General features: G+C 54.5%; 1 protein-coding gene across 3 annotated transcripts in view; it reads left to right on the top strand.

The window, feature by feature from the left end:
- The window catches only part of ZNF423 (zinc finger protein 423), a 319,048-nt gene extending 298,130 nt beyond the window's left edge, over window positions 1–20,918 (top strand). For all 3 annotated transcript variants that reach the window (XM_019643449.1, XM_019643432.1, XM_019643442.1), the window contains one exon: window positions 20,291–20,918. In XM_019643449.1, the coding sequence (XP_019498994.1) occupies window positions 20,291–20,320 (30 nt within the window). In that variant the 3' untranslated portion in view covers window positions 20,321–20,918. The remainder of the gene's footprint in view (window positions 1–20,290) is intronic.
- Window positions 20,919–25,463: the final 4,545 nt, after the last annotated feature.

Genomic DNA, 25,463 nt, shown 5'->3' with positions numbered 1-25,463 from the left:
CCCCCCCCCCCCGTTATTTCCCATTGCTGACATTTGCGCATCTCTGGCCTCAGTTTCCTCCTCTGTAAAATGGGGTGAGACCTATTACCTTGGGTCTTTGTGAAGATGGAGAGGACACATGTGTAGCACTTAGAATATAAGCTTTCCTGCGAGTCATTGCAGAACAAAGTGTGGCCACTGTGTGTGTCCTGCCTTCCCCACTACGGCAAGAAACCAGAGCCCAGCGCAGCTCGAATTCCATTAAATGGCAGCGTGGTGTGGCAGTGCTGTGCCCACACCGTGGGACAGACAGCCTGGCTTCAAGTCGTAGCCTCACTGCCCAGCAGCAGTGTGACCGTCAGCCAATCACCAGCCCATTCTGGGCCTCAGTAAACGAGGTAATGACAGTCCCCTCCTTGTGGGTGTTCAGGGGACTGAAGTCAATGGAGCCTAGAAAGCCAAGCTTGGTGAGCATCAGCCACTGTCGTCACCATCATCGTGAGCATGGTCTGGGGCCATATCTTCATTGACTCATTCATTCAATCCACGATGCGCGGACATGCTCAGTGGAGCTCACAGGTGTTTACTGAGCACCTACTGTGTGCCAGATGTGCACAGGTGCTGGGGGCACACACAGGCCTAAGTCCCTCCTGTGTTGTGGGAGGGGAACAGAAAACTGATGAGGACAACCAGAAAGAACATTTATTGTGTGTTTGAGGAATAATATAGTAACATATACTGCAACGTTGTATAGTCTTGTAGCACCTCATCCCATCCTATCATATGCTAACTATAACTGCTGGATACAACAACCCCGCAGATAGGCCCCCACGTGACATCACAGGAGGCATGGGGGGCCTGGGCTTTGCCCCTACTCACTGTGTCACCGGGCACCAGCCACTGTGTCTCTTGGTTCATTTCCTCTGAGGGGAGAAGGCCTTTCCTGCTCACAGTGGGGCGTATCAGCGTCATCGTTGTCTCTTACTGCTGCCACCACTTGGGGCGGCTGGGCCTCCTGAGGGGCCATGTGGGGTGGTGAGGGATCTGCCTCTGGAGAAGGCTGAGGGGTGGGCACTGGCTCTGCCCTTTGTCCTTCCGAAGTCCAGGGCACAGGCCTGAGCCACTCGCCCCAACGTAGCCAAAACGAGTCGGCATTTCCCAAGTGCTTCCTGGGAGCCTGACTCCACCTCTTCACTGCGCAGGCTGTGAGACCTCACAGCGACCCCAGGAATGTGGCATCCTATGATGTCCGTGTCACAGAAGGGGAAACTGGGGCTCCCCAGGGTCACACAGCTGCTAGAGTTGCAGGGATGTGAACCCAGACAGCCTGACACTCGTGTTCATGTTCTTAGGCCCAAGGCCGAGGCAATGGGCTTGCACATGACTCTCAAACCCGTAGGCGTCAAGGGCCGTACCATCCAGGGGAGCAGACGTTCCACGGGGTCACCTGGAGGCCTGGGGCATGTGACTGTCCTGCTCTGGGCAGCCTGGGTAAGCAGTGGCTGCTGTGGTCACTGCAGAGGGGAGCAGGGGAGGAATGGGTGCGGGAAGGGGCCTGTGCCTGGCTGTGTTCAGTGCCCTCAGAGCCCCGGAGCTCTGGCCGCCTGAGCAATAAAGTGTGCAGAGGCCCAAGTGGGGACTTGGGCGGGGAGCCTGCCCGCAAGGCCCAACTCCAGGCAGAGATGGCACTTGGAATCGGCCTCAGGCTGCTCGTCTGCCCATCGGAGCTTGTCATTCATGCCCTAGGGCGGGGGTCCAACCAACTTTAGAGGGGCACCATGCCATCGTGACAGATGGGCACGGGGGAGCTGCCAGGAGACTCAAGCTGGCCGCCTCTGTGTGTGTGCCCTGAGCCGAGCCTCCCCTCGCCGGCGCTGTCCCAGCTGGGACCAAATGCCTTCAGTTTCTTAGAAACAGCGATAAGACTGATAACTGTGCGCTGTGTTGGTTCCAGCTCCTGGGGTCAGCACCGTTCAAAGCCCTGCTCCTCACCCCGCCCCCGCCCTCAGACCTAGAGATGTATAGGAAAGACCCCCAGGACTTGGGGGCCAGGGGGTGAATCTCAGAGTTGCCACCTGCTGTCACTGTGACTTAGGCCTGAGATGCCCTGTTCTCACCAGGACAATGGACCAGCGCTGAGGATTATGGTGGGGATGTGATGTGAGGTTTATGAAACAGTGCCGGCCCCAGAAGGCCTGACAGAGGGCCGAGAGGCGAGAACCGGGTGCTCTCGGCGGAAGCCTGGACTGCATTCTTTGGTCGAGCAGGAACAATTACTAATGACATTTAGAAAGAAATTAATGATGAGAAATGCAAGTTGGCATTTCAGGAGCACCAGTCAGCAGCCCCGCGTCAGCACTCACAGGAGAAGTGGGGATGGGGCCGGGCGTGGAGGGCGGGGGAGCCGTGGCGGGAACTCATTTTGTTGTGTCAATAACGAGCGTGGCCCCACTCGCTCTGGAGTTTAGATAAAATCACTGTGGATCGGCTGCGGCTCCTCCAGGGCCTCAGGGAGAGTCACTGTGTGCCGGCACGTGGGCGAGGGCAGGTGGCAGGTTCAGTTTGGTGTCTCCTTTCAGTGGCACCAGGAGGCAGTGGGGACCAGCAGGGGACAGCGAGAGGGGAGGCGCTAACCTTAGGGCCTGGCCGTTTGGACTCACACCCTGGTACCACCTCTCACCAGGTGTATCACTTAGCAAGCTGCTTGGCCTTTCTCCGCCTCAGCTTCCTCTTCAATAAAATGGGGACAACTGGGAGGTGTCAAGATAATGTATGAAGAGCAGCAGCCCAGGTTTGGCGCACAGCAGGAGCGCAATACGTGCAGGCTGTTGCTGTATTTCACTGACATCTTTAGAGGCACAAGTTTTCTTGTGACAACAGCTCTTCAATGGGAACACCTGACTTGCGTGTCGTCGTTCAGTGGGTCATGTTGGTTTGTTCTTTGTGACACATCAAATGCTGAAGCAGTGTATACTCTTTGGGGTCTTAAGTAAGCGATGGCGTTGGTAGGAAGCGTGGTGAGTGGGGAGGAGGGGGTAAGATGCTGAACCTGTCCGGGAGGGTGGGGGCTCCCAGAGGGAAAAGGGGGGCAGTCAGCCCCTTCCCATCCTTCAGAATGATGGAGACGGGCCCTATCCAGGCTCCCCTCACACAGAGGGCCGGGAGCACGCACAGGGGCAAGTCATCGTAGTGACATTGAACATTTTCACAGAGGGAAGAGTGGCCACGCACAGCCCACGGCCTGGGGGATTTTGGTAACTAAATGGTGTCTGTGTTTCAAAATGGAGATTTCCTATAATTATGTTGGCTAGCATTTACTACGTGCCAGACATTGCTCTTAGCACGTTTATGCATTAAAACATGCAGTCCTCTCAATGCCTCTATTATTGAGGTAGGGAAACTGAGGCACAGAGCTCTGACTAACTCCCCGAGGCCAGAGCTGCTCAGTGCTGGGCCCAGGTTCTGTCCTCTTTCCCACCACAGTGAAAGGCTAGAGGTTTTTATTTTTCTGCAAATCAGACCTGGCAGCCCCTGGACTACAGTCCTGCGTGGTGACAATCAGCCTCCTTTAGACGCGGGGACATGCTCCACAGTTCCACATGACCTCCACCTGGTCTGCCTCACCTGGTTCGTTACCCACCTGGGCTCTGAGCTTGAGACCCCCTCCCCCCATAGCAACTCTTCACAGTTTGCAAATATGACCTCATTGGTGCCCCACCATCTGGAAGTTGTTGACCGACTAGAAGTGCTCTTGATTTTCACCGTTTTGCAGACCTGAGCCTTGGGGCTGGGGACCACGCGTTACAGCAGGAGACTTACAGGGAGAAGTGGAGCCTATGTTCCACCTACTTGGGCTTGGGGGCTTGAGCAGGGGAGACAAGGGGGCTCCCTGCTCTCCAGCTCAGCGACTGATCCCTCCGCTAAAGCCAGACTTGGACGCACAATCCAACGGCCGCCTCCCTGCCCTGTGGCACCATCCTAGTCTCCGCCGTCCTTCCTTCCGTAGCTGCCATGTCAAAACCGTTGTGTCACCCATGCTCCTGAGCTGACAGTGATGGCAGAGCCTTGTGGTTAGTATTACTTAAGACAGTATTAAACATCTGTGTACCATTTTACATGCTGTAAACCTTTTACATATGTTATCTGATTGAAGCACATAGCAAGGCTATAAGGGAGGTGTGATAATGGGTAAATGGGTACTTAGGGAAGTGAAGCGGCTTGTCTATGTTCACACACACAGCAAGTGGCTGGGGNGCAGACACCTCTGTGCCCACAGACATTGGGCATGATGCCGCCTGCTTCCTCCCTTCCTGAGGCCCTCCCTGTGCCCCCACCACCACCGAGGAGATGCATGAGGGGGTGTGCTGTGCATGGCCGGCCTCTGGCTTAGTGAACAAGAGCCCCCAAAACCGGACAAGACGTTGTTAGGACAGCCTCCCGCCCTTCGTGGGCCAGACCCCACTGTAAGCATCATATGTAGATTTTCTCAATCCGTGAAGTCAGCGCTGTTAATCCTCGCTTACAGATACGGAAACCGGGCCTCCCAGAGGCGAAGCGATCTGCCCAGGGTCACAGGCAAATGGCAGAGCCACGTGCAAAGCCAAATTGTCTTGGCCACCAAGGCAAACAGAAACCCTCCGAAGTTTACATGAATTTTCATTTATATGAGCTAATAGATTTAAATGAGGCCTGCAGTGCTGAACTATAAAAAGCGTCATGTCAGGGGACCCAGAAACTATTTTAGTAGTTGGGCCAAGCAGGGCCGTGGGACTCGGAAGAACCTGCTGGCGGGCGGGCCCAGGTGGGAGCGCCCCGGGGCTCATTCTTACAGGCCTGAGCCAGGTCTGCCGGGCTGGAGCCGCAAGCCTGGCAACCAGCAAGGGGGTGAGTTCAGCTCAGGCCAGGAGAGGAAGGCTTGGGCCCATCATGGAGACAAGGCCCTCACAAAACCTCCAGCTTCCTGGTGCTGCTGTCTTTCCCCCACCCCTGGTCCCCTCACGGCAACCTGGGACCTCCTAGGTGCTGTCCCTAGGAGGCTGCAGCCAGGGAAACGGCTCCTGTGGCATCTGGTACCTCTGGCATCCAGCAGATCTCCATGATGGGGCCGGGCAGGAGGGCGTGGTGGGCTGCCCTGTGCTGAGGAATCTAGCCTGCCTCGCTGACAAAGCGAGGGGCTGCAGGAGGCTTCCTGAGCAGCTCGTGCCAGCAAAGTGACCCGTGGTGGCAAAGCGGCCAGCCCAGCGTCGAGCGGGTGCATTTAAAGGATTAGCTCACGCTGTTTGCTTGTGTGTGCCTAATCATGCCGCTTCCAGCTAAATGATTGTAATTGATTAAAAGCAGAGCTCGGCCTTCTAACCAGCAACCCAGAGCCCTTCCGATGGGGCGAGCTGGGCCCCGCCAGGGAAGGTGTGTGTGAGCTCCACTGGGATGCGCATCTGGTCAGAGCCCTCCCCTCAGTCCATTTTCATTTGACAGGCATTTACTGAGTACCTACTATCGGCCGGCGGTGCAGCTGTGAGCAGGCAGACAACACGAGGGCTCTTACAGAGCGGACATTCTGTGCGCAACCCCAACGCTCAGCCAGTAAATACATGAGCTAGGCCATTTCAGTGTGTGGGATTCTGAAGAGTGTAAAACACTGTGTTGTGGTGGAGAGCGGTGTGAGTGTGAGTGTGTGTGTGTGTGCCGGGGCACAGGTGAGAGAATGAAAAATCGGATTGGGTGTTCAGCTGGCATTTCAACTGAACCCTGAAGGTTAAGAAGGGGCCAGTGGCGGGGGAAGGGCTGGGGGCCCCTCCGGGACAGGGAACAGCCAGTGCAGAGGCTCAGGCATGGACAGATCTGGGGTGTCCAAAGAACAGAGAAAAGGGCAGTGGTGCTGGAAGGGTGTGAGCAAGGCCGACGGTGGCGCCTTCTTGCTTCCCGCTTCTGGGCTGTTCTCGTCTCCAGATGGGTGCTTCCTGGTTGCCCTGCCAGATGCCGTTCCCTTCTCAGGCTCCAGGGCCCAGCTCAGGTGGCCCCGTCTCTGAGAGCCCCTCACTGAGTCTCCCTCCTTTGGCTTCTCCGGCCAAACCCTGATCCCGTCACTGATACAGACGATAATACCCCATANCAACCTTTAGGGCAGGTCCTCAAATGCCAAGAACCGCGCCAAATTACAGCCTTAACGAGTCACTGTTTTCTGCAATTAATGATTTTAATTACAGACCATTTAAATACGGAAGTATTGTAGCAATGCCAAATCTAGCAAATAGTGGCTTTCGTTAAGTAGCTCATAGCAGTTTTCTGGGTTTTTGAGAGGAGGGTTTTTCAAGCATTGAAGTCTTTGTCGTCTTTATGCTGAAGCGGGGATAGTAGGCAAATTAACTTCCCTGGGGTGACATGTGGGGGTTTAGGTGGTGCAGCAGGAGACAGGGCCTGGTCCTCACTGGGCTCTGACTGGCTGTCATGGCTGCTTGTCATTTGAGGTACTGTGGGGAGATTCAGGGAAGCTAATATTTGTAGGAGCAGGCGGCTCTGAGCTGAGGTGTCTGGAGAAGGTGCAAGGCTTGTAATTGCTGCTGTGGATACAGAGGTGATGGAGGTGGGACTGGACACCAGGAGCTTTACTCTGGGCCAGTGATGCGTCTGCCTCCACAGAGAATGTTCTCTTAGGACACATTAACAGGAGCACAGTTGCCAGGATCGGGGAGGTGCGAGTCCTGTTTGATTCTGAATTCACCTGGCTCTGTCCAAAGACTGAGATTAATTTAAAGGACTTTGGACAAACTGGGGCACATTCATAGCAGAGACGAGCAGCAGGAGAGGGAGCAAAGCTTTGCCAGTCATTTGTTCAAAGCATGTGTATGGTGGGCCTACTGTGTGCCAGCACTAGGTCTAGGAACTGACAAGACAAGGGTGAGTGAGACAAAGAAACATCCATAGGGCCAGCATTCTAGAGGGATTGATAGACACTGTCCAATGACAGCGGTCAATGACATGAAAGAAAAAAAAACAGGTGATGGGCCGAAGCACGAAGTGGGGCACGCTAGGATACTCCTGGGTAAGTAGTCAGCGGGGACTTCTCTGAGGAGGTGGCATTTGAGCGGAGGCCTAGGTGATAAGCAGGAGAGAGTGTGGAAGACAGTCGTGCGAAGGCCTGTGGCCAATGCGAGCGAAGGGGTTTGCTGGATTAGCAGGAGGCACAGTGGGGCTGAGGCAAATGAGGGGGGTGGTGAAGCAGGCTGGTGGGCACAGCCCAGGCCATGGCAAGGTTTGCAGGACAGCGAAGGCGTTTAGATTTCATCCCCACTGCAATGGGTAACCCAGTAGAGAAGAGGTGTTACCTGACGTACACCATGCGTCAACATTTAAGGAGTTTGGTCTTGGAAAGGCACTGTGAAGTGAATGAAAAGTCACAGGCTGGGAGAAAATCTTTGCAAATGACATATTTGATAAAGGACTTACACCCAGAACATATAAAATAAAATTCAAAACTCAAGAATGGGGAGGAGGGCGGAGAATCAACTAAAAACTAGAAAGTGAATTTCAGCCCTTCACCAAAGATGCTGGAAGCCAGATGTCATTACGGAAGCGCAGATGAAAACCACGGCATGATGGCACTGTCTGCCTGTTAGAAGGACTAAAACCAAAACTGACACCAGTGGCGTTGGCTAGGGGCTGGATGAGCGATCGGAACGCTTATACATGCTGGTGGAAGTCCAAAATGGTACAGCCACGTGGCAGAATCGTCTGTGAGTGTCTTACAAAGGTAAACACACAGTGTCCTTATGACCTAGCCACCGTCCTCCTGCGCGTTTGCCCCAGAGGGCCGAAAGCATGTTCACACAGCCACCTCTCCAGGAATGATGACAGCAGCTTTGCTTACAATGGCTCCGAATTTGTCCCTCAGCTGGTGACGGATGGACAGATGTGGTACATGCATGCAATGGTCTGCGAGTCAGGAACAAAATGCAAGCGCTGGTACCTACAACAACGTGGATGGATTGAAACTGCCAAGTGAAAGAAGCCAGGCTCAGAAGGCTCCTACTGGGTGGTCCTGTGCGTGTGACGTCTAGAAAAAGGCAAAAATACTAGAAAACAGACCAATAGTTGCCAGACGCTGGACNATCCATCCATATTTCTATTCATCTTTCCATCCATCCGTCCATCCATCCATCCATCCATATTTCTATTTATCTTTCCATCCATCTATCCATCCATCCATCCACCCACCCACCATCCATCCATCCATCCATCCATCCATCCATCCATCTCTTCATCTACCCAGCTCCACATCCATTAGTACCAAGTGCTAAGTGCCAGGAACTATGCTGCTTTCATGACACTTCCTCATATACTCTTACCTGCTACCCACTCCTTCCCCACCCCAAGACTGCATATGCGCATGCACGCTCGCGCGCGCGCGCACACACACACACACACACACACCTCTCTCTCTCTCTGGTGAACCGAGTGGGATGGGACAGACTGGAGATACGGAGGATCCTTGCTCTGCCCCATGGAAACCAGCAAGTTCTGCCTGCTGGTGGGAGGAAAGGTGCAGGGCAGACCCACCTGGCCCTGGTGGGGCAGTTGTGTAGACAGTGGTGCTGTGCCCGCAGTTTGGTTGGATCTGGGTGTAGACGAGAGGGACAGACGGCATTGCAGGCTAGGCCACAGTGTTCTTCAGCCCCGTCCGCGAGAGCAAGTCTGAGCAGTGGGCAGCCTGTGGGGCCCTGCCATCCTGGGTGGCGGAGATCACCTTTGCCCTCTGCTTGGTACCAGGGTGGACTTGCTCTCTGGACCGGCAAGGGTGTACACCCAAGTGTTTTCACAAGAACCATCGCGATCATTAAATATAATCGGTCTCAGCTGCAGTTTTGATCACTGGTGCATGCACATAATTCATCACAGCAAATTAGGTCCATCTTCAGAACTTCTGGCCCTGCAGCTGGGGGGCTGTCAGCAAGGGGCCCTGGCCCATGTGGGCTCAGAAAGCCATTTTGGGGAGCAACGGGCCATGTTTTCTGAGGGGAACCATCCTCAGAATACCTACCAGACAGTTCTCCACCTGCAGAGGTTCATTTTCTAGAAATTTTAAGGATGCAGGAAAGTTTTCCTTTCAGTAAAAATTTGGAGGAAGGTAGAAATGGGTATGATCAAAGTCTTAAAATGTCATTTATAAAACCTAGAAGCACTGGGTTAGTTTAGGGACCTGAACATATGTGTTCGGTACAATTAGTGACCAACCACGTGCTCTAGATTTTCCAGGACAGCCCTGATTTCAAGTGTTCTGTCCCAGCTATTGGCGATTTGTCCTGGTTTTTGGCTTGTGAAATATGATGACTGTATGGAGAGCTGGGTTTTCTCATCAAATTTTAATGAATCAGTATTTAAAGCTGTAAAGGCCTGGAAAGACTTCAGAAAATTTAAAGGGAAAAATTCCCTCCCAGTATTTTTTTTCTAGCGTGGCAGAATAATTAATGTCCGTAGCTGTGCCTCCTGCTCACCTGCCCACCTCCCCAGCTGCAGGAGCTGAGGGAACACGGGCGTTTCTGTCCAGCAGGGTTTGAAAGCCATCAAGGTTCTCCCTTGGCCTGGCCCTGGGAGCTGTGCTGCTGACAGTAGGCCAGGCTTGGGCACCACCGAGGAAGTCTCAGAGAGCATGGAGGTGGAGGAGGCCTTGCATCCAAGGCCAGCTACTGCCCGGCAGGTGACGTGTCCCCTGGATACTGCAGCTCACTCCCATCCAGCGGGGCCTCCACAGGCTCCATCCTGCTCCAGCCTGTACTGCTTCCAACTTCTAACCCTGAAACTGGAGATGTGAGGGCAGCAGCCCCAGGACCCCCTGAGTGGCCTGAGCTGTTTGGGTAGAATGCTCCCTGTCTCCCTCCCACCTGCCGCCCTACCCTGTGGGATCCTGCCTAATTTTTAAAAAGAAAATTGTGTTACGATATACACAATACACATACATATAATAAAATACGTAAACAAATAAACTAAATATAAATGATAATATATACATATAAAGAAATAAAAGAAACCTAAAAATAAAATATAAAATGAAGTAAAAATACAATTATCAAATTTACTCTGTGAGCCACATTCCGGTGAGCAGCTCAGTGGCACTAAGGACATTCACACAGAGGTGCAGCCGTCACTGCCGTGCACAGGACTCCTTTCATCTTGCTTTTCTGAAACTCTGTCCCCACTAAACACTAACTTCCCGGTAGGTCCCCCTCCCCAGCCATGGGCACCTACCCTTCTACTTCCAGCCTCTGTGAGTTTGGCTCCTCTGGGAACCTCAGAGGTGGAAGCTTGCGGTATTTGTCCTTCTGTGACTGGCTCGGTGCACGTAGCGTCATGTCTTCAGTGGACCCCTCTACTTTCTAGAAGAAAACCGAACTGCCCTGGGCAGAGTGGGGGGCCCCTAGTTCTTCTCCCCCTGACCCTGCCAGTGGAAGCCACAGCTTGTCGGCTGTCATTTCAGGATACTTGTTGTGTTTTTAGCAAGTGCAGGCTCTGCGCTGACACTAGAGGACCAGCAGGGAGCTGAGAGCCAGGGACTGGGGCTCAACCAAGTCACTGAAAGTTGAGGAAAGTGCTGGAAGGGCACCTGTGCAGGTTGCACCGTGACAAGAAGCCAGTTACCACAGGGGCAGGAAGGCCTTTTCAAAGAAACCAAAATCAGTGGGGGGTGGGCAGGTGTTCTGGCCTGGGGAATGGCCCCCGTGAAAGCAGAGCTAAGAAAGAGCTAAGCCTGTTTGGGGAGCTGGAAGGTAATGGTTGAGGTTTCAGGGCCAGCAGGCGCCAGGTCTTATAGGGCAGTCAGGACCATGGACAGGGCTCCAGATTTCCGGGTGTGGTTGGAACCCACTGGGGGATTAGCAGAGATCTCCCATCTCCCTGCCCCTTGAAGAGAACCCAGGCTGTGCCTGTCATGGGCACTTTGTTTTCTCAGCTTCCCACTGCCAGGAAGAGGGGGCCCCAGCTGGAACCCAGGTCATCAGCACGTGGGGGCTTTCGTAGGTGTCCTCGCAGTGGGGTGAGCGTGGACAGTGGTGTGAGTATGGGGAGATAAAACACCAAAAATAACAACCAACCCCTGAACCACTTTGCAGCACATCAGTGCAACGTCTGTGTGTGTGTGTGTGTGTGTGTGTGTGTGTGTGTGTATTTAGGGGTGGATATAGGTGTAGGAAGCAGGAGGCATCCTGCTATACTATGCTACATCCATAAGCACCCCAAGGGCAGTCTCCCCACAATGCCTGGCTCTTTTCTTCTCCCCCATGAGATCTAGTGGGCTATGGGTAGAAAGGTGTGAGGTAATTATCGGGACTCATGACGGGGGTAGACCAACACACTTGGGCTGGTCTCCCTCCTGAGACAGACACTGGCGTGCCTGTGTGACTCTAGGCAAGGTGGGTTCCTCTGGTTTGCTAGCTAGCACCTGCACACCTGGGAAGCACTCAGGCTGCGTGGCAGGCCGGCTGCGCACGGTCACAGGAGCCCTGCCCACCCAGCCCGGGCTCTGAGAAGCCGGGCAGCAAGCCACAGCTGAGGGCAGCCACAATTACTGGGAGTCTGGCGCCCCACTGAGAGGACGCTTCAGTCTCCCCAGGGCTCCGTGCGCAAGGTACACTGGGAAGCGCAGAAGTTTTTAGAGGTGGGGAGAGAGACCCCTCTCTTGGTCTTGGGAACCATCTGCCCGGTGCCACTTTTACTTCTCGCTGGTGTCCCTCAGGCTCCGTGGTGGCGTGGGTGCTCGCAGCTGCCCACCTATGTCAGGTTGGAATGATGCCTTGTCGGGGTCTGGCTTGGGCTCTTTAAGGGCAGGGACCTTAATTCATATTTGAGACGAGCCATCTACCGAGGGCCTGGCTCTAAGCAGGCGTGTGGCTGATGAGGTCAGAATGCACTTCCCAGGGGCCTAGGAGGCTGGCAGGTCAGGGCAGCTCCCCCCCCCCCAAGAAGGGCCAAGGTCCGCAGAAGGGGCTCGTCCCTGGGCACACCATCGCCGGAACCTTCGCTTCTTGGTCTTTGGCCCTGAGTCTGCTGGGTACCCCATCCCCGAGGGGCCCAGCCACCAGGGACCCCACCTCCCTTTGGCAAAACAACAGCAGTGGCAGCAGCCAAATTAACTTAGGACACGGGGGTCAGGCGAAGCCTCTGTTGCTGAGGAGGGGCCAATCTATAAGCAGCCTGGGAAAGATGTCATCTCCCTGTGCTTGTGACAACAGCCATAACTCTCTTTTGCCTGCTGTGTCAAGCCCAGTCTCTTCCTGTGCTCACACACATACCGACTGGGCCCATCTCCATCCTGGTGTGTAGCCCCCTGGCCTCCCCCTCGGGACAGGTATTATAAGCTCCTTTGTTTTGTTGTGTGCCTCTGAATGGAGCCTGTTTACGGGCTGGGTTCCTAATAGAAGCTTTCAGTTCCCTCCTGATAACCTATCCTCTGGTGGGTTTTATTGCCAAACCACAGAAGTACAGAACCTGCCCCTTTGGGACTTTATTGGGCTTTTTTTTGTTTGTTTTCACAACATTCTCTCGCACATTTTCACTCGAAGGAAGATAGATGGAACTGTTTGTTGTCTAGGCCACCTGTTTTGGTCTTTTGTGTTCTGGGTACTGCAAAGTGCTGGCAAGAGGGGGTTCAGACAGGGGCACTCGCCTCCCCTTAGAGCAGTGAGGAGAGCGAGAGAGCCCCCATGGTCCACCCCTTTGAGGAAAACCCCTGACAAAAGCGGCCTGGGTCTTGCGGCTCCTCCGTACCCCCAGGTGACTTTTAGGGCCTGCTCTTGGTTCTGCATGAAAGCAGCAGACCTCCCTCCACCCCAATAAAGAAAGAATCAGGCCCCTCCAAGGCCAGCCCCATGGCTCCCTGGAAGTTGGAACCTCCGTCCAGGCCAGGAGCTCTGGATGAGTTGATGCTCACACGAGTGACAGAGAGACAGACTCCCCAGCTGAGCGGGCACGAGTCTCACTTCCGCTGCTGTGGAGTGGCAGACGACAGCCTGTCTGGGTGTCTGGCAGGTGGGCCGGGAAAGCCTCATACACGTCCCCACGCACAGAGGAGCTGCCTTCACCACGAGCACATTCCAGGGCTTTGTCCCAGGCCGGTGGGTCACCAGCTTCACCCAGGACCCTGATGCCAAGGGGTGGGGTGGCATTTCCACATGGCAAGCCTTTCCCTGCCATCTGTGTGAATGGGTAGACGCGGGCTGGCTGGGTGGGGGCCTGGGGTGCATACGCGCCGTAGCCTGGGCCCCCGGGGAGCAGCTGCGTCACCGGGCAGGCATTGAGAGGGAACCTTAGCCATCACTCACTCCTAATTTTAATGACGTGCATTAGCTAAACTGTGTTCTGAGTATTCATTCAGCGCTGTTTATGGCGTGCTCTCGAGTGCGCTTACCGTTCGTCAGAAGTGCAAACTAGCGAACATACGAGCCTTTAAGACAGGCCATCTGTTCGTCTTAGACCCTTGGACGATTGTCAAACGCTTCTAAAAATAAGTGCTCACTAGCAGAGAGGGGCTGCCCAGGTGACACACAGCAGAGAGGCACGCGGGGCTGCCTGTGTCTGCACCCTCCCCAGAGGGAGAGAGAGACCGTGTGTGTTGGGGGTGGCTTGGAGGGGGACCCGGGAAGGGAGCCGGAGATGCAGAGCGTGAAGGCCCTGCTGATGCATCGTTTTGGCTGGAGGTATGAGCTGCTTCCTTGCCTCTTGTGTTAACTCCACAGCTCAAATACCTTCAATGGCTCCCCATGGCCCAGATTTAAGGGCATGCTGCCTCGTCTCACATCAAGGAGCCTCATCAATAAGGCCCCCACCTTCCTTTCCAGGCTGGTCTCCATGGCACATACCCTGTGCTTCTTGCCAAGCTGAATTATTCATTGTTCCCCCGACATGTGCTGTACTTTTCAGGTTTCACGGGTAGGACAGCGCTGTGGTTGAGAGGGCTGTGCGCGCAGACCGCATGGGTGCACACCTGGCACCGCCATTACCAGCTGCAGGACCTCAGCTCTCTGTGCCTCACCTCTCCCATCTGTAAAATAGGGATAATAATAGTAATAAACTCCCAGGTTTGTCATGAGGCTTTAATGAGTTGATATAAGTGAAGGGTTAAGAATGGTGCGTAGCACACAGGGAGACGTGGCAGGTGTTCGCTGTAATCATGATTGGCATTGGTACCTTTATGCCATCGCCTGGTGGCACATTCTTCTTACAAAGCTCTCTCTGAGTGCACGCGTGTGCATGCGCGTACACACACACCACACACACAAACGCGTACACACACCCGTGCAAATCTCTACCCAAACACCCTCAGAGCAGCCAGAAGCCCAACTTCTTCCCTGAGCGTCTCCCAGCCAGCATAGTCCTTGTTCGGGGAAATCTCACCGCCTCCCTTGGCCGTGAGCTTAGTCTCTGTCTTCTGCCCACAGCACAGGGCCAGGCTCCGTGTTTGTCCAGTGAACAAGTAAGAGCCCCGCTTAGCTTGAACATGGCTGCAGTGTTAGCCTGAGGGGCCTGCCTTTTCCCCCTGGAAATGGACTCTCCCCCCGGTTAAGGCAGGCTCTTGGACTTGGTCCCTGCCCCTGGAGACTGCTCTTTGTAAGGGCAGCCTCGGGAGAGCCGATGTGGCTGAAGCCATCCAGGGACGGGCCTAGTGGTGGGCAGCGGGGAGACGGGGCATCAACCGCAGTCTCTTTCCCAACCTAGAACCGAAGGAGGTGATGAGGGATCGAGGTGAAGCTGGGTGGGTTCTGGGGTGGGGTGGGCAGGGCGGGTGGGATGTGCCGTGTGGGGGGCTCACCGTCCCTGCACCCTTAATCTGTCACATGGGTATGAGGGCCACGATGTGCTTCTTGAGGGTGAGGGTCTGTGGGTCCAGGCTCCCCATCCTCACCATGGAACTGTGAGCTCCTCGGAGTGGGGGCATGTGTGTGGCTGGAACCCCCACCTCTGGAGGCACAGTGCCCCCCGGGGGGGCCGACATGCTTGGACTTACTGAGCAACTGGAAGGGATGAGGGAATGAGGGAGTGAATGGATGAGTGCACACCTTCCTGCCCCACAGAGTCTGCCTGAGGGGGAGGGGAAAGCAGTGCCTTATGGGTACTGAGGTTGTAGCCAGGGGCCTGTAGGAGGGGCAAGGCCTTTATCAGATGCCTGCTGCTCTCGAAAGACCAGGCAAGTTTCCACCATCTCAGGACCAGTGCGAAGCTTGCCAGCCCTGGAGGACGAGCTGGGAGAGTCCCTCAAGCCTCCACGAAGCCCCCACTGCAAGCCCCAACCCATGTTTGGTGCCAGGAGGGCATGAGCAGGGAACAAACAGTGCCCCCTCCCAGAGCTCCCTGGCTGGTCAGAAAGCCATCGTGGACACCACTTATGGAGATCCATGGTGAACACACGCTTAGCCAGGAGAAGCACATGCACCATATGTCCTGACTCCTCAGGGCCTCTTAGGAAGAGGGCTCTGCTATTATCCCCTTCCCACCCAAATCCAGAGGTCAGGAAACATGCTCAAGGCCACATGGCCAGCAAGTGGCAGAGTCAGGACTCAAGCTTAGGACTCAGCCCACTAAGGTTGACCACCTGCCTCGACACCCAGGACAGCGGTGAACACAAATGGGGCACTTGCTGAGGGCCGGGCCACAGGCTAGGGCTTTGTGGGTGTTTTCTCATCAGAGTAGCTGGAGCAGAGGAGGGACAGCTAATGATGACAATAATGACATCCTTAAGCGAGCTGCGGTGCAGAGAAGTCCGCCCCAGCCCATGCCCGTGCACCTTGGGTGTGCAGAGGAGCCTCTGACTGCTTCACGGGCAGCTTCGCCAGGTCACCAGGCAGCCTGTGCGTCTAAGCACCTCTAGTCTCTACTCAGCACTGTGGTGGGGACGTCAACGGGAGACCCAGCAGTTTCCAGACCAAGAGACAGAACACAGAGCTGAGACCTGGAGAAGAAACCCCTGTTGCAGACTAGGGAGGGTGTGTGTGTGTGTGTGTGTGTGTGCGCGCGCATGCACGCGCATGTGCACATGTGGGCATGCCTGTTGTGGGGCACCGAGTGGGTGGAGCCAGGGATGCCTCCTGGGGCTGGTGACACCAGAATGGGACCCCACCTGGGCCTCTGACTGACCTATTCAAGTGTTTCTTTGGGAAGGTGCTCCTGGCACGCTCCCCCTGTGCCCAACACAACCTTGGCTTGCATTCTGGGCCAGGGTCGTTTTGCTCCTCAATGCCCAGCAACAAGCAAGGTGGCTGCCACCCAGCAGGGGTTCAGTACAGGTTTGTGGAACAAACGAATGAGCAGCCATGTAAATGAACGTGGGGGTGTGACAAAGGGACCTTCAGCCTGAGCACTCTGCTGACAACTTGCAGAGAGAGACGGCTCAGCGGGGTCCCATCTAGGGCCTGACCCCTGACTCTGATGGCGGCCACCCCCTTGCCCATCACTGACTTGTGTCCCAGAGGCACATGACCCTGTGTGCCAGGCAGAGGCACCCAAAACAGGACCCACTAGAAACCTCTAAACACGGGACCCACGCACACTCTGCCGAGTGGCTGGATCTCAGCCGAAAACCAGTGCCACCCACCCCTCCCGTTCTCCCGTTTTATTTTCCTCACCTGCTTCTCGGCCCACACCTGCGTCTGCCTGGCAGGCAGAGAGGCCCGCGTGGAAGCCAGGCCTCCCCTCCAGGCGCCTCGCGGTGTTTCCTGGCTCCCACCCCCAGCCGTTATGGCGCTGGGAAGTGTTCATCTGCAGGGTCGGCAACATCTTTAAAAAACTATTTTCTTGCTTCTCCGAAGGGGCTAAATATAGCACAGGCATAAATAGAGAAATAGACATTAAGTCAAAATGCCCTTGTGAGAACCATGCCTGGTGGAAGGCACTCTTTAAAAAGGCTTGATGGAGCTCCTGGCCCCTGGAACCGTGGCTCCAAGCCACGGGGGGAGACGCCACGGTTCTTTGCAGGTTATTGAACTGGGCCGATTGCCGGGAGCTGCCCGGCACACAGGTGTGTCAGGTGATTGGTGACGTCCCTGCCACCCCCTCCACCCTTCCAGAGTCTGCCCTCAGCCTGTGGAGGAGCGGCTGCCCTCCCCACCACACACACACTTATTGGGTGGCATGGACCCATCTCCCTCACTGAGCTGCCATCTGCTCCGTTCCTGTCACACAAATGTCTGGGGGTCTGTGTCTGGCCCCTTGAGAGGGCCGGGCCCAGCTGGAGTCTTCCCCTGCCCCCCACTGTGCCCGGCCCAGGGCGCCCAGCAGGTACGAAATCATGCAGCGCTGAAGGAATTCTGGGGCCTGGCCCCCGCGGGGCCAACTTTCGACATTTCCATCTGCTGTGACACCCTGGGCTTTTGTTCTTGTAGGACCTCAGAGAAGGAAGTCTCGCCTCTGTCTCAGAACCCTTTTGGGGGAAGTTCTTTCTGGAGTCTAACCGAAGAACTTCCTGCTCCTGCTCCTTAAGAGAGAAGCCCTACTGTTGTTTCTCCTGAGAAGCGGCATTTGTCCCCGCATTTTCCTAGCCAGCAGGCCCAGGCGTGGGCTTCTGCCTCTGGGGTTTCTATGCCAGCAGCCCCTGGATGAGCCACCAGGGCCCAGAGGCTGTTTCACTATCCAGAGAGTCCGGACACCGCCCTTTCCCGATGTTGGTGGTGGGTGGTCCTTGGGGATTTTGTGGAGATCAAACATCACCTCAGGTTTGCTGCTGCCTGCGGAACAAAGCCCACATCCAGGGTGTTCAGCGCCTCCACTGTCCATAGTCTACACTCCCCCAGGCCTCCGTGTGACCTCTGGGCTGCGGTCCCCCACTGGCGCCCGCATTAGCCAGGCTTATTCCGGCCTCCGTGCCTTTGTCTCTGCTATGCCGTCCACTCGGAGCGCCCTTTCTCCTTTCTACTCATCTGCATCCCACACACTTACCCATGTATTCATTCTTCCATTGATTCAAGCATATTGACTCAGTGCCTGCTTGGTGCCAGGCTTCTGGGAGCCCTACTTGGAGCACAGGAAAAGAGTTACCCATGTCCACCTTCCTGTCGTCGCCCCCTGCCTCCTCCCCAAGCCCCACAAGTAAAGAAGGGCCTGACCACACCTGGATAGCACGGGCCACATGGCCCTGTGCACCGACAGGCTGTTGGCAAGGTGGGCGAGTTAGACCTGCAAGTCATTCCCGGGCAGCTGTGCCCGGCATGGCATGCCCAGTTGGGGGCCAAGTGGTGTGGGGCTGAGAAGGGAAGTGATGCCCCCTCCTGCGGCTCAGAGGAGGCCAGCCTTGCACTCAGGAGGTACACAGATGTGTGAGACGGGGGCCGGAAGTGCCTTGAGGAAGCCACTGTGTGCCCAGACGACCTCAAGAGCGGCTTGGGGGGGGGGGGGGAGGCGAGACGAGGTGAGTCATCAAACGCTTCAGGCGGGGAGGGTGGTTGGATGTAGGGTAGGCTTGGCTCCCCACAGGACTGGCTGGCTCGCCCTGCACAAGTGCGGGGAGAGGTGCCTTGGCTTGAGGGTGGGCGTTCCCATGGAAACCGCTGCAGCCCATCTGTGGCATCAGACAACCTGCTTTGTGCCTCTGGGTCCGTGACACCCCCGCTGAGGTGCCAGGCCATGCTGGCAGAGTTTGTGCTCATGTCTGGTGTGGAGCGCGGCTGACCCGTGGATAGCGTGCCCGTGGGGTGTGGGGCGCTGGGAAGCCTGCCTTCTTGCCCAAGCCCGTGGCTCTCATGGATTCCAGTTGCCTGGCTCAGCCCCTCCTGCTTCCTTGTTGTGTGACCTCGGACTAGTACTGGGGCCTCTCTCAGCCTCATTTCCTCATCTTACCAAGTCCCACCTTGTAAGGCTGGTGGGAGGGTTGACATGTATCTGGAACAGCACTCAGCACGTGTACTTGCCAAGCAGGCGCCATGTGGCCTGCACCCAGGAGCCCAAGGAAGGAGGACAGCAGCGCTTGGCACGCTGCTGCGGGCGTCAGCTGGCATCTGCTGCGTGAGGACAGGGTGCTGCCTCTCCCTGGCCAGGAGCTTGCCAGAGGGGTTAGTGACATCACCACAGAGGCAGCCGCAGTGTCTGCAGTGGGAAGGGGCTGCCACGGGGGCCCTGGGCCGCGGAGCAAGGTGGCCCCAGGCCTCCTGGCATGGCCTCCTCCGGCGTGGGGCATCCTCTGCTTGTCCTCACAGCCCAGGCTTGGAGTCCAGGAGAGAGACACAGTGCCACGTCTGACCCCTGGTGGTCAGCAGCGGAGCCGCAGGCAGGGGGCTCCCAGCCCCAGATCGCTGCACCAGCTGGCTGGGCGGCCCAGGCCTGGCCTCGGGAGGCAGGAGCATGCCTGAGAAGCTGCTCCCGGTGACTGGAGGGCCTGTGCTGCCCCCCAAGCAGGGCCACTTTGCCCCGGGGTAGATTTTGCTTCTTCGGGTGTCATGAGGCTGAACACCACCTGAGGCTTTGATGAGATGGGTCTGGATTTGGAACAGAACCACTGAAAAGACACAAAAAGCTGCAGGCTCTTGGAGGCCAAATCCTACCCCTAGCCCCAGGCCACTGGCGCCTATGAAAAGATACCAGCACTGCTGGCCTGCTGGGCTGGCACCACGAGCTGTGGGCTGTGGGGAGAGGGAAGCATTTGGCCAGAGGGTCACCTGGGCCCTGGTTTCCTAGGCAGATTGGGCCAAACTGCACACATTGTTCCGGTCAGAGACCAAACGGGCAGCTGCCCTCCTTCAGCGCCCTCCCTGCCAGGTGACAATCCCCTGCCTGGGCCGCAGGCACCACCGTGCCCACTGCTTCAGCACGTCTGTGCCACTTGGGTGCTTCTTGGCCGGAGAGCTTCGTGGCACATCTGCTGTCTCCCTCCACTGGGCTCAGAGCAGCTCCTGGGAAAGGCAGAGGGAGGGTCTGGGAGAAGCCTGCAGGCGATCAAATATAATTTCCTCCTCATCGTTAGAGCAAAAGGGAGATAGAGAGGTGAACAGGGGTGTTTTAAATTCCTGCTACCTCCCGGCATTTCCCTTTTCTCTCCATCTAGCCAGTCCCACCGTGAGACCCAAATGGTCTTAAAAAACAAACAAACAAACAAACAAACAAACAAAAAACACAATTTATAGGGAGCCCAGGTTGGCAGCAATAGGAACGATCCCCAAGCCCTGCACCAATGTGGCGTCTTGGCAGCTGCGTCCCCAGAGCACTTTTTCCTGGTTGCATTTTGTTTTGGATTAATCGCAACACTTTTCTGCGGCTCTGGGCGTAAATGCACGGAGTGGGAGGGGACGGCATCCCTCCATTCTTCTGCCCTCATGCGTGTCTCCTTTCTTCGCCTTTGCAGAATCACACGATGAGCCAGCATGCACAGTGAGGGACCGCTCGACAGGACACCTCTCCGAAGAAGGCTTGCCGGAGACGCCGTGGGGAGGGCCATTTGAACATTACATCCAATCAAAGTGTCATTTGCAACCCAGATGTAAAACTCTAATGGTTTGGCCATGAGGCGCTGCTATTATAAGCAGCTGGAAATGAATATTAATGGCAGAGATTAAAAGTATTCCATGCTCAGTATTTTTTATTGTCCTGGTACAGCTAGTGTGCTTTTAGAGTTTCTGCCGCAGACTACATTTCTAGAGTTAGAGAAACCCGCTTTTGGAGGCTATTGTCCTTTGTTCCTTCATGTATTATATTGATAGTTTTTACAAAAAGGATTAGTGTGATTTCTTTTTTTCTTCGCTTCTTTTTTTTTTTTTTTCTTTCTTTCTTTCTTGTTTTTTTCTTTCCCCCCCTTCGGTTAACTACTTTTTAATTGCAATTCTAGGTAATTGTGCGTCGTGATGTGATTGCTCGGCTATTGTCTGAATATTTCCTTTTAATTTTTTAATTAAAGACTAATGCTTTGATTGGATTTGCCAGTTCACCGGACAGTGATTAAAACTATGTAATGAATATAATCGGTTTCAGTGCAACTGGATGGTCTGCTTTTAAATGTGACTTAATCTGACTGCAGTAACTAGTACAGTTCAATAAAAGGGAGTCCATGCGATTAGCATCCGGCTGCCTGGTTCTCTCCTCCCCAGCCTGGGGCTGCCGTCACCCCTGAGGTGTGTCCTCTGAGTTCCCGTGGGAGTGCATGTGCCCGCGGGACCGGCACACAATAGACGCAGCTTCCCTTGGAAAAGAAGAAGTATAGTAGCCTCGTGCGCCTTCACCGTCTGAGTGGCAAGAAGTCAGAGTGGAAAGAACCCTTGAAGATGAAATACTCTGCTCTTTTCTATTATGGATGGGGAAACTGAGGCCCGAGGGTAAGTATGTGGGCGGCTTTTCCAAGGCCGTAGGAGGTTGTGGCTCACGCTCACCCACTCTGTTCCTTGTTTGTCCCCCTTGGGTTGGCTTTCCCAGGACCCTTACCTCGCCAGGAGTCCAGGGACACTTCAGTTCTAGTTGTGGCCGAGGCATGGGGGTATGGCAGGAACTGGGGGCTACAGAGCACAGCCAGGTGGGACCAGCAGGTCCCCAAACACAGAGATCAGGATGTGGAAGTGCAGAGACCCGCGGCGGGTCCGGGATGCTAGTGGGGCAGGTGAGGTGCCCGGGGTAAAAGGCTCAGTGGGTTCCCGCTCTCGGGCCCATCTGCCCTTGCAAGCCCCACGAATGGGCGCGTCCTGACTTTGCACCTTTGGCATCTTGCTTTCCTCACCTCCCCCTGCCCTGCTGGGGCCCCAGCAGCCTCAGTCTCCCACACTTCCATCCTGCTGGTGCTCGGCTGACTTGCCAATCAGAGGCCAGGGCTTCAGAACCTGCACGGGAAGCCCTTCCTTGTTAACTTTTCACAAGAGGCAAGAAAATTGGTTATTACCCTCTGCAGAGCGGAAATGAAACAGGCAGACAGATTGCACCTAATTATAATGTAATACTAAGTCATGGGCATGGAATTCGGAGCAATAACACCAGCGTCTTCTGCTTCCCACATCCGGAGGCTTCTGGTGACCTGTAAGAAGAGTCCCCTTTCTGCCACTTCATGTAACGCCCTCCTGCGGGTGGGGCGCTTCGTTTTTCCAAAGCCATTTTACACCTGCAAATCACAGAGCAGACTGCTGCCAGTGCTGGACAGACTGGAGTAGTCGCCCTTACGAGTCTTGACTTCTGGAAGCCGAAGGCAGTGAACCGCAACTTTTAGCCCCCTGGAGACTTAGCCGATTTGGGGAAAAACCTCAGGGTAGGCATCAGTGTTCCCCAAAGCGTGACGGGGCTGGGTTATGCTGCCCTGCGTCCACAGCCAGGCCTGCCTTGGGGACAGTGCCGAGACTGCAGACAGGACCGGCATATCCCCGGCTTCCCAGATCACTGGCTCTGGGCCCCTCCAGCCGGGATTTATCCCAAACCCTATGGAGGCCAGGTGAGTCCTCAGTAAGTACCAATACTAGATTTGATTTGACGGTTGGTGGCGTAGGGCTAAATTAGTCACTGCCCCCATTAAAAATACAGCGGGGGGTTTAAGAGCTTTTCACGCCATGGGGGAATCAGCAGCGGAGCCAGCCGACGCCTTGGGTAAGGAGAGAGGCGGCCTAGGGGACCGAGAGGTAATGAGGTTTATGGCGATGGCAAGGCAGCCAGGGAACCCCACCGGCTCCCCTCGCCCAGCCCCATTGTTCTCAGGCTGGCACTGCCCCCACCCCTTCCGCAGAGAGCCCCTCATGACTTCGTGCAGGGAGGGGCATTGTAGGGGGGACAAAGAGGTCTTTCCTGGGACTGTATTTGTCACCATCAGACAGTATTTGGTTGGGGGCGGTGTAAGGCTATAAACCTGTGCTTTGGGGACCCCCACCTTCTTCTATTCAAAAGATGTGGAGCTGGGATGAGCCACTTCCCCACGCAGCTCTAAGGTGCTTTGGACAGTCACTGGGAGGCTTATATGATACAATATCTCGGGAAGGGCTGAAGACCCGAAAGTGGCACGGAGCTAGCACAGAAAAGCTGAGTTGGAATCGAGATGCAAGTGTCCTTCGGGGTCTCCAGTCACACTGGGTTTTGATAAGAGGTGGTTTAAAGCAAGCCAAGAGAAGTCCCGACTCCTGTCCACGGTCACGCAGTTCAGGATAGAATTAGGACTATAATTTGGACGTCCTGTCTCCCAGCCTTGGGTGTCTGACTCCCCTCTGCACACAACGTCTATGTGTCGAAGAGCAAATTGATAGAATAATAACTATTATGATTACTAATAAAATTATACTGGGCTGTGTTCTCCTTTTCCTTAATAAAGTAACTCTGATTTTTATTGAGCACATGTTACCTTGGAAGGGTCAGATTATATACCTTATTCGTACTAGAAGCTAGGCATGGCCATATTACTATTGGTGGCCATACTCATTCTGTTAATGGGATGTAAGTAGAGGTGATAGGTACAAATTCTAAGAATTGTCCTTAAAGAGAAGCAGTGAGTGCATCCCTGCCCCTCCCTGATGGAGGCCGGAATGTGGATGCAATAGCTCAAGCTCCAGAAAGCATTTTGAACCCTGAGGGAATCCGGCAATGAAAACCACCCATGGGTTGAGCAAAAATACAGAAGGCGCCTGTGTCTCCCACAGTGCCAAATGCATGCTAGCTCTGTCCTGCTTCCTAACGACTTCTTGAACTTGAGAGAAAAATAAACTTCTTATTCAAGCCATTATTGGGTTTTTCTGTTACAGTTGTTAACTAATACACATTAAAATATATACATGTGTGGCTTCCAAGTAAGAGCAAATTAAAAGATTCAAGGGAAGGGTATGGGATGGTGAAAACCGCCTGAAGGCTAAGAGAGACAGCTCAGTGATGTACTACCCTCAGTATCTGCTTGGCCCCTGAGTACGTGGGGTTGGGCTGACCTGGGCTGACCTGGGCTTAGCTTGGCTGATGTGGGCTGGGTGGTCTGACTGTTGGTTAATCTAAGACGGCCTCAGCTGGGATGACCAGGGCACCTTCTCTCTGCTCTCACATTTCATTCCTCTAGTGAGGAAGCCCGAGCATGTTCTTCTCGCAGCATAGGCCGTGCAGGAGCAGAGCAAGCCCGGCTGTGCAAGCATTTTTCAAGCTTCTGCTTGTGTGTCCTATTTGCTCATGCCCCTTGGCCAAAGGAAATCACATGGCCAAACTTAGACTCAAGGTCAGGGAAATACACTCCACCTTCTGATGGGAAGAGCTACGAAATCCCAGGACACAGGGCGGCATTCAGAGATGAATGGAGAATTGGGGCCTGTAATATAACTAATCTACCACCGAGCTGAAAGGCAACCTTCGCTCCTCCCAAGGCAAAACCAGGTAATTAACAGATAACGTCCGCGACCACAGCTTGGGAAATGGGCAAATTGAGGTGGTCCAGCTTAGTCTTGATGGGTTGGACCTTACATTTGGAGAAGAGAGAGGCACCCTCAAGTGATTTGTCCCCCAAATGCTTGTTACCCGTCAAAGCAAATTCACAGGGCCATTATTTTTACAGTTGACAGTTGATTTCGGTTCACAGTTGATTTTGGCTTGTCAGGAGAGCGGCCAAGGATTGTGCACTCTCCGTGGCACTCTCAGTTTCAGGAATGGGAGAGAACACTTAACAAAAGCTGCACATTTACAACTATCTCACTCAGTCTCCCTCCAGATCACCACGTGTCCTGTGTTTGGCCATACATCCCCCTGGCTGTCCCCTCCATGCCTTCACTCAGATCTGCCCTCTTCCTTGAATGCGCTTCCTTTCTTTTTTCCTGGATAACTCCAATTTTCAACTCAGCTCGTTAAACTCATTAAGCTCATTAAACTTAGCTGTCTATTCTCAGTGCCAAGACCTGAGTGAGGTGATGGGGTGCAAAATTTAGACAATAGTTTAATGCCTAGGCCAGGCCTGGGTTAAGGTGAAAGCAAATGAGTTGGGGTTCAACAAATTCACCTTGGATCCTGTCTGCATTTAAAATTTAGTTATTTTGTTCATCATGGATTTTTTTTGCATTAATTTTGATTTTTAAAACATTGCATTAAAGTATGATGCTGATTTTTTTGGCATTCACTTAAATTTCTTACCCAAGGTGAGTGCCTCAGTCATTTCATCCTACTCTTGGCCCTATCCATCCTCCAGGCAACCTCCTCTGACCCGCATAGTCAGGTAAAATGTTCTGGTAAGAGCTTTGATGATACCTGTGAGTCACTGGTCACCTGTACACTTTTATAACTGTCTCTAGGACTGAGCATCACTCAGGACAGGCTAGGTTATGGCACAGTAACAAAAGGCTCCAAATCGCAGTGGCTTAACACAACTGAGATTGATTTCTCACTGACATTACATGGCCATCCTGGATCTCCAGGGGGCTTTCTTCCTCACAGTCACTCAGGAGGTCAGGCTCAGGGAGCAGCTGCCCCATAAATGTGGTCCACAACCAAGCCAGAGAGAACTTGGGCGGGGAGCACTGGCAATGCAATGCTCTTGCCTGGCAGCCTCTCTCTCTCTCTCTCTCTCTCTCTCTCTCTCTCTCTCTCTCTCTCTCTCTCTC

This window comes from Hipposideros armiger, unplaced genomic scaffold, assembly GCF_001890085.2.
Source record: "Hipposideros armiger isolate ML-2016 unplaced genomic scaffold, ASM189008v1 scaffold_4, whole genome shotgun sequence".
Lineage (NCBI taxonomy): Eukaryota > Metazoa > Chordata > Mammalia > Chiroptera > Hipposideridae > Hipposideros > Hipposideros armiger.
Note: the sequence above shows the minus strand (reverse complement) of the source record. Positions and strands in the feature narration are given on the sequence as shown.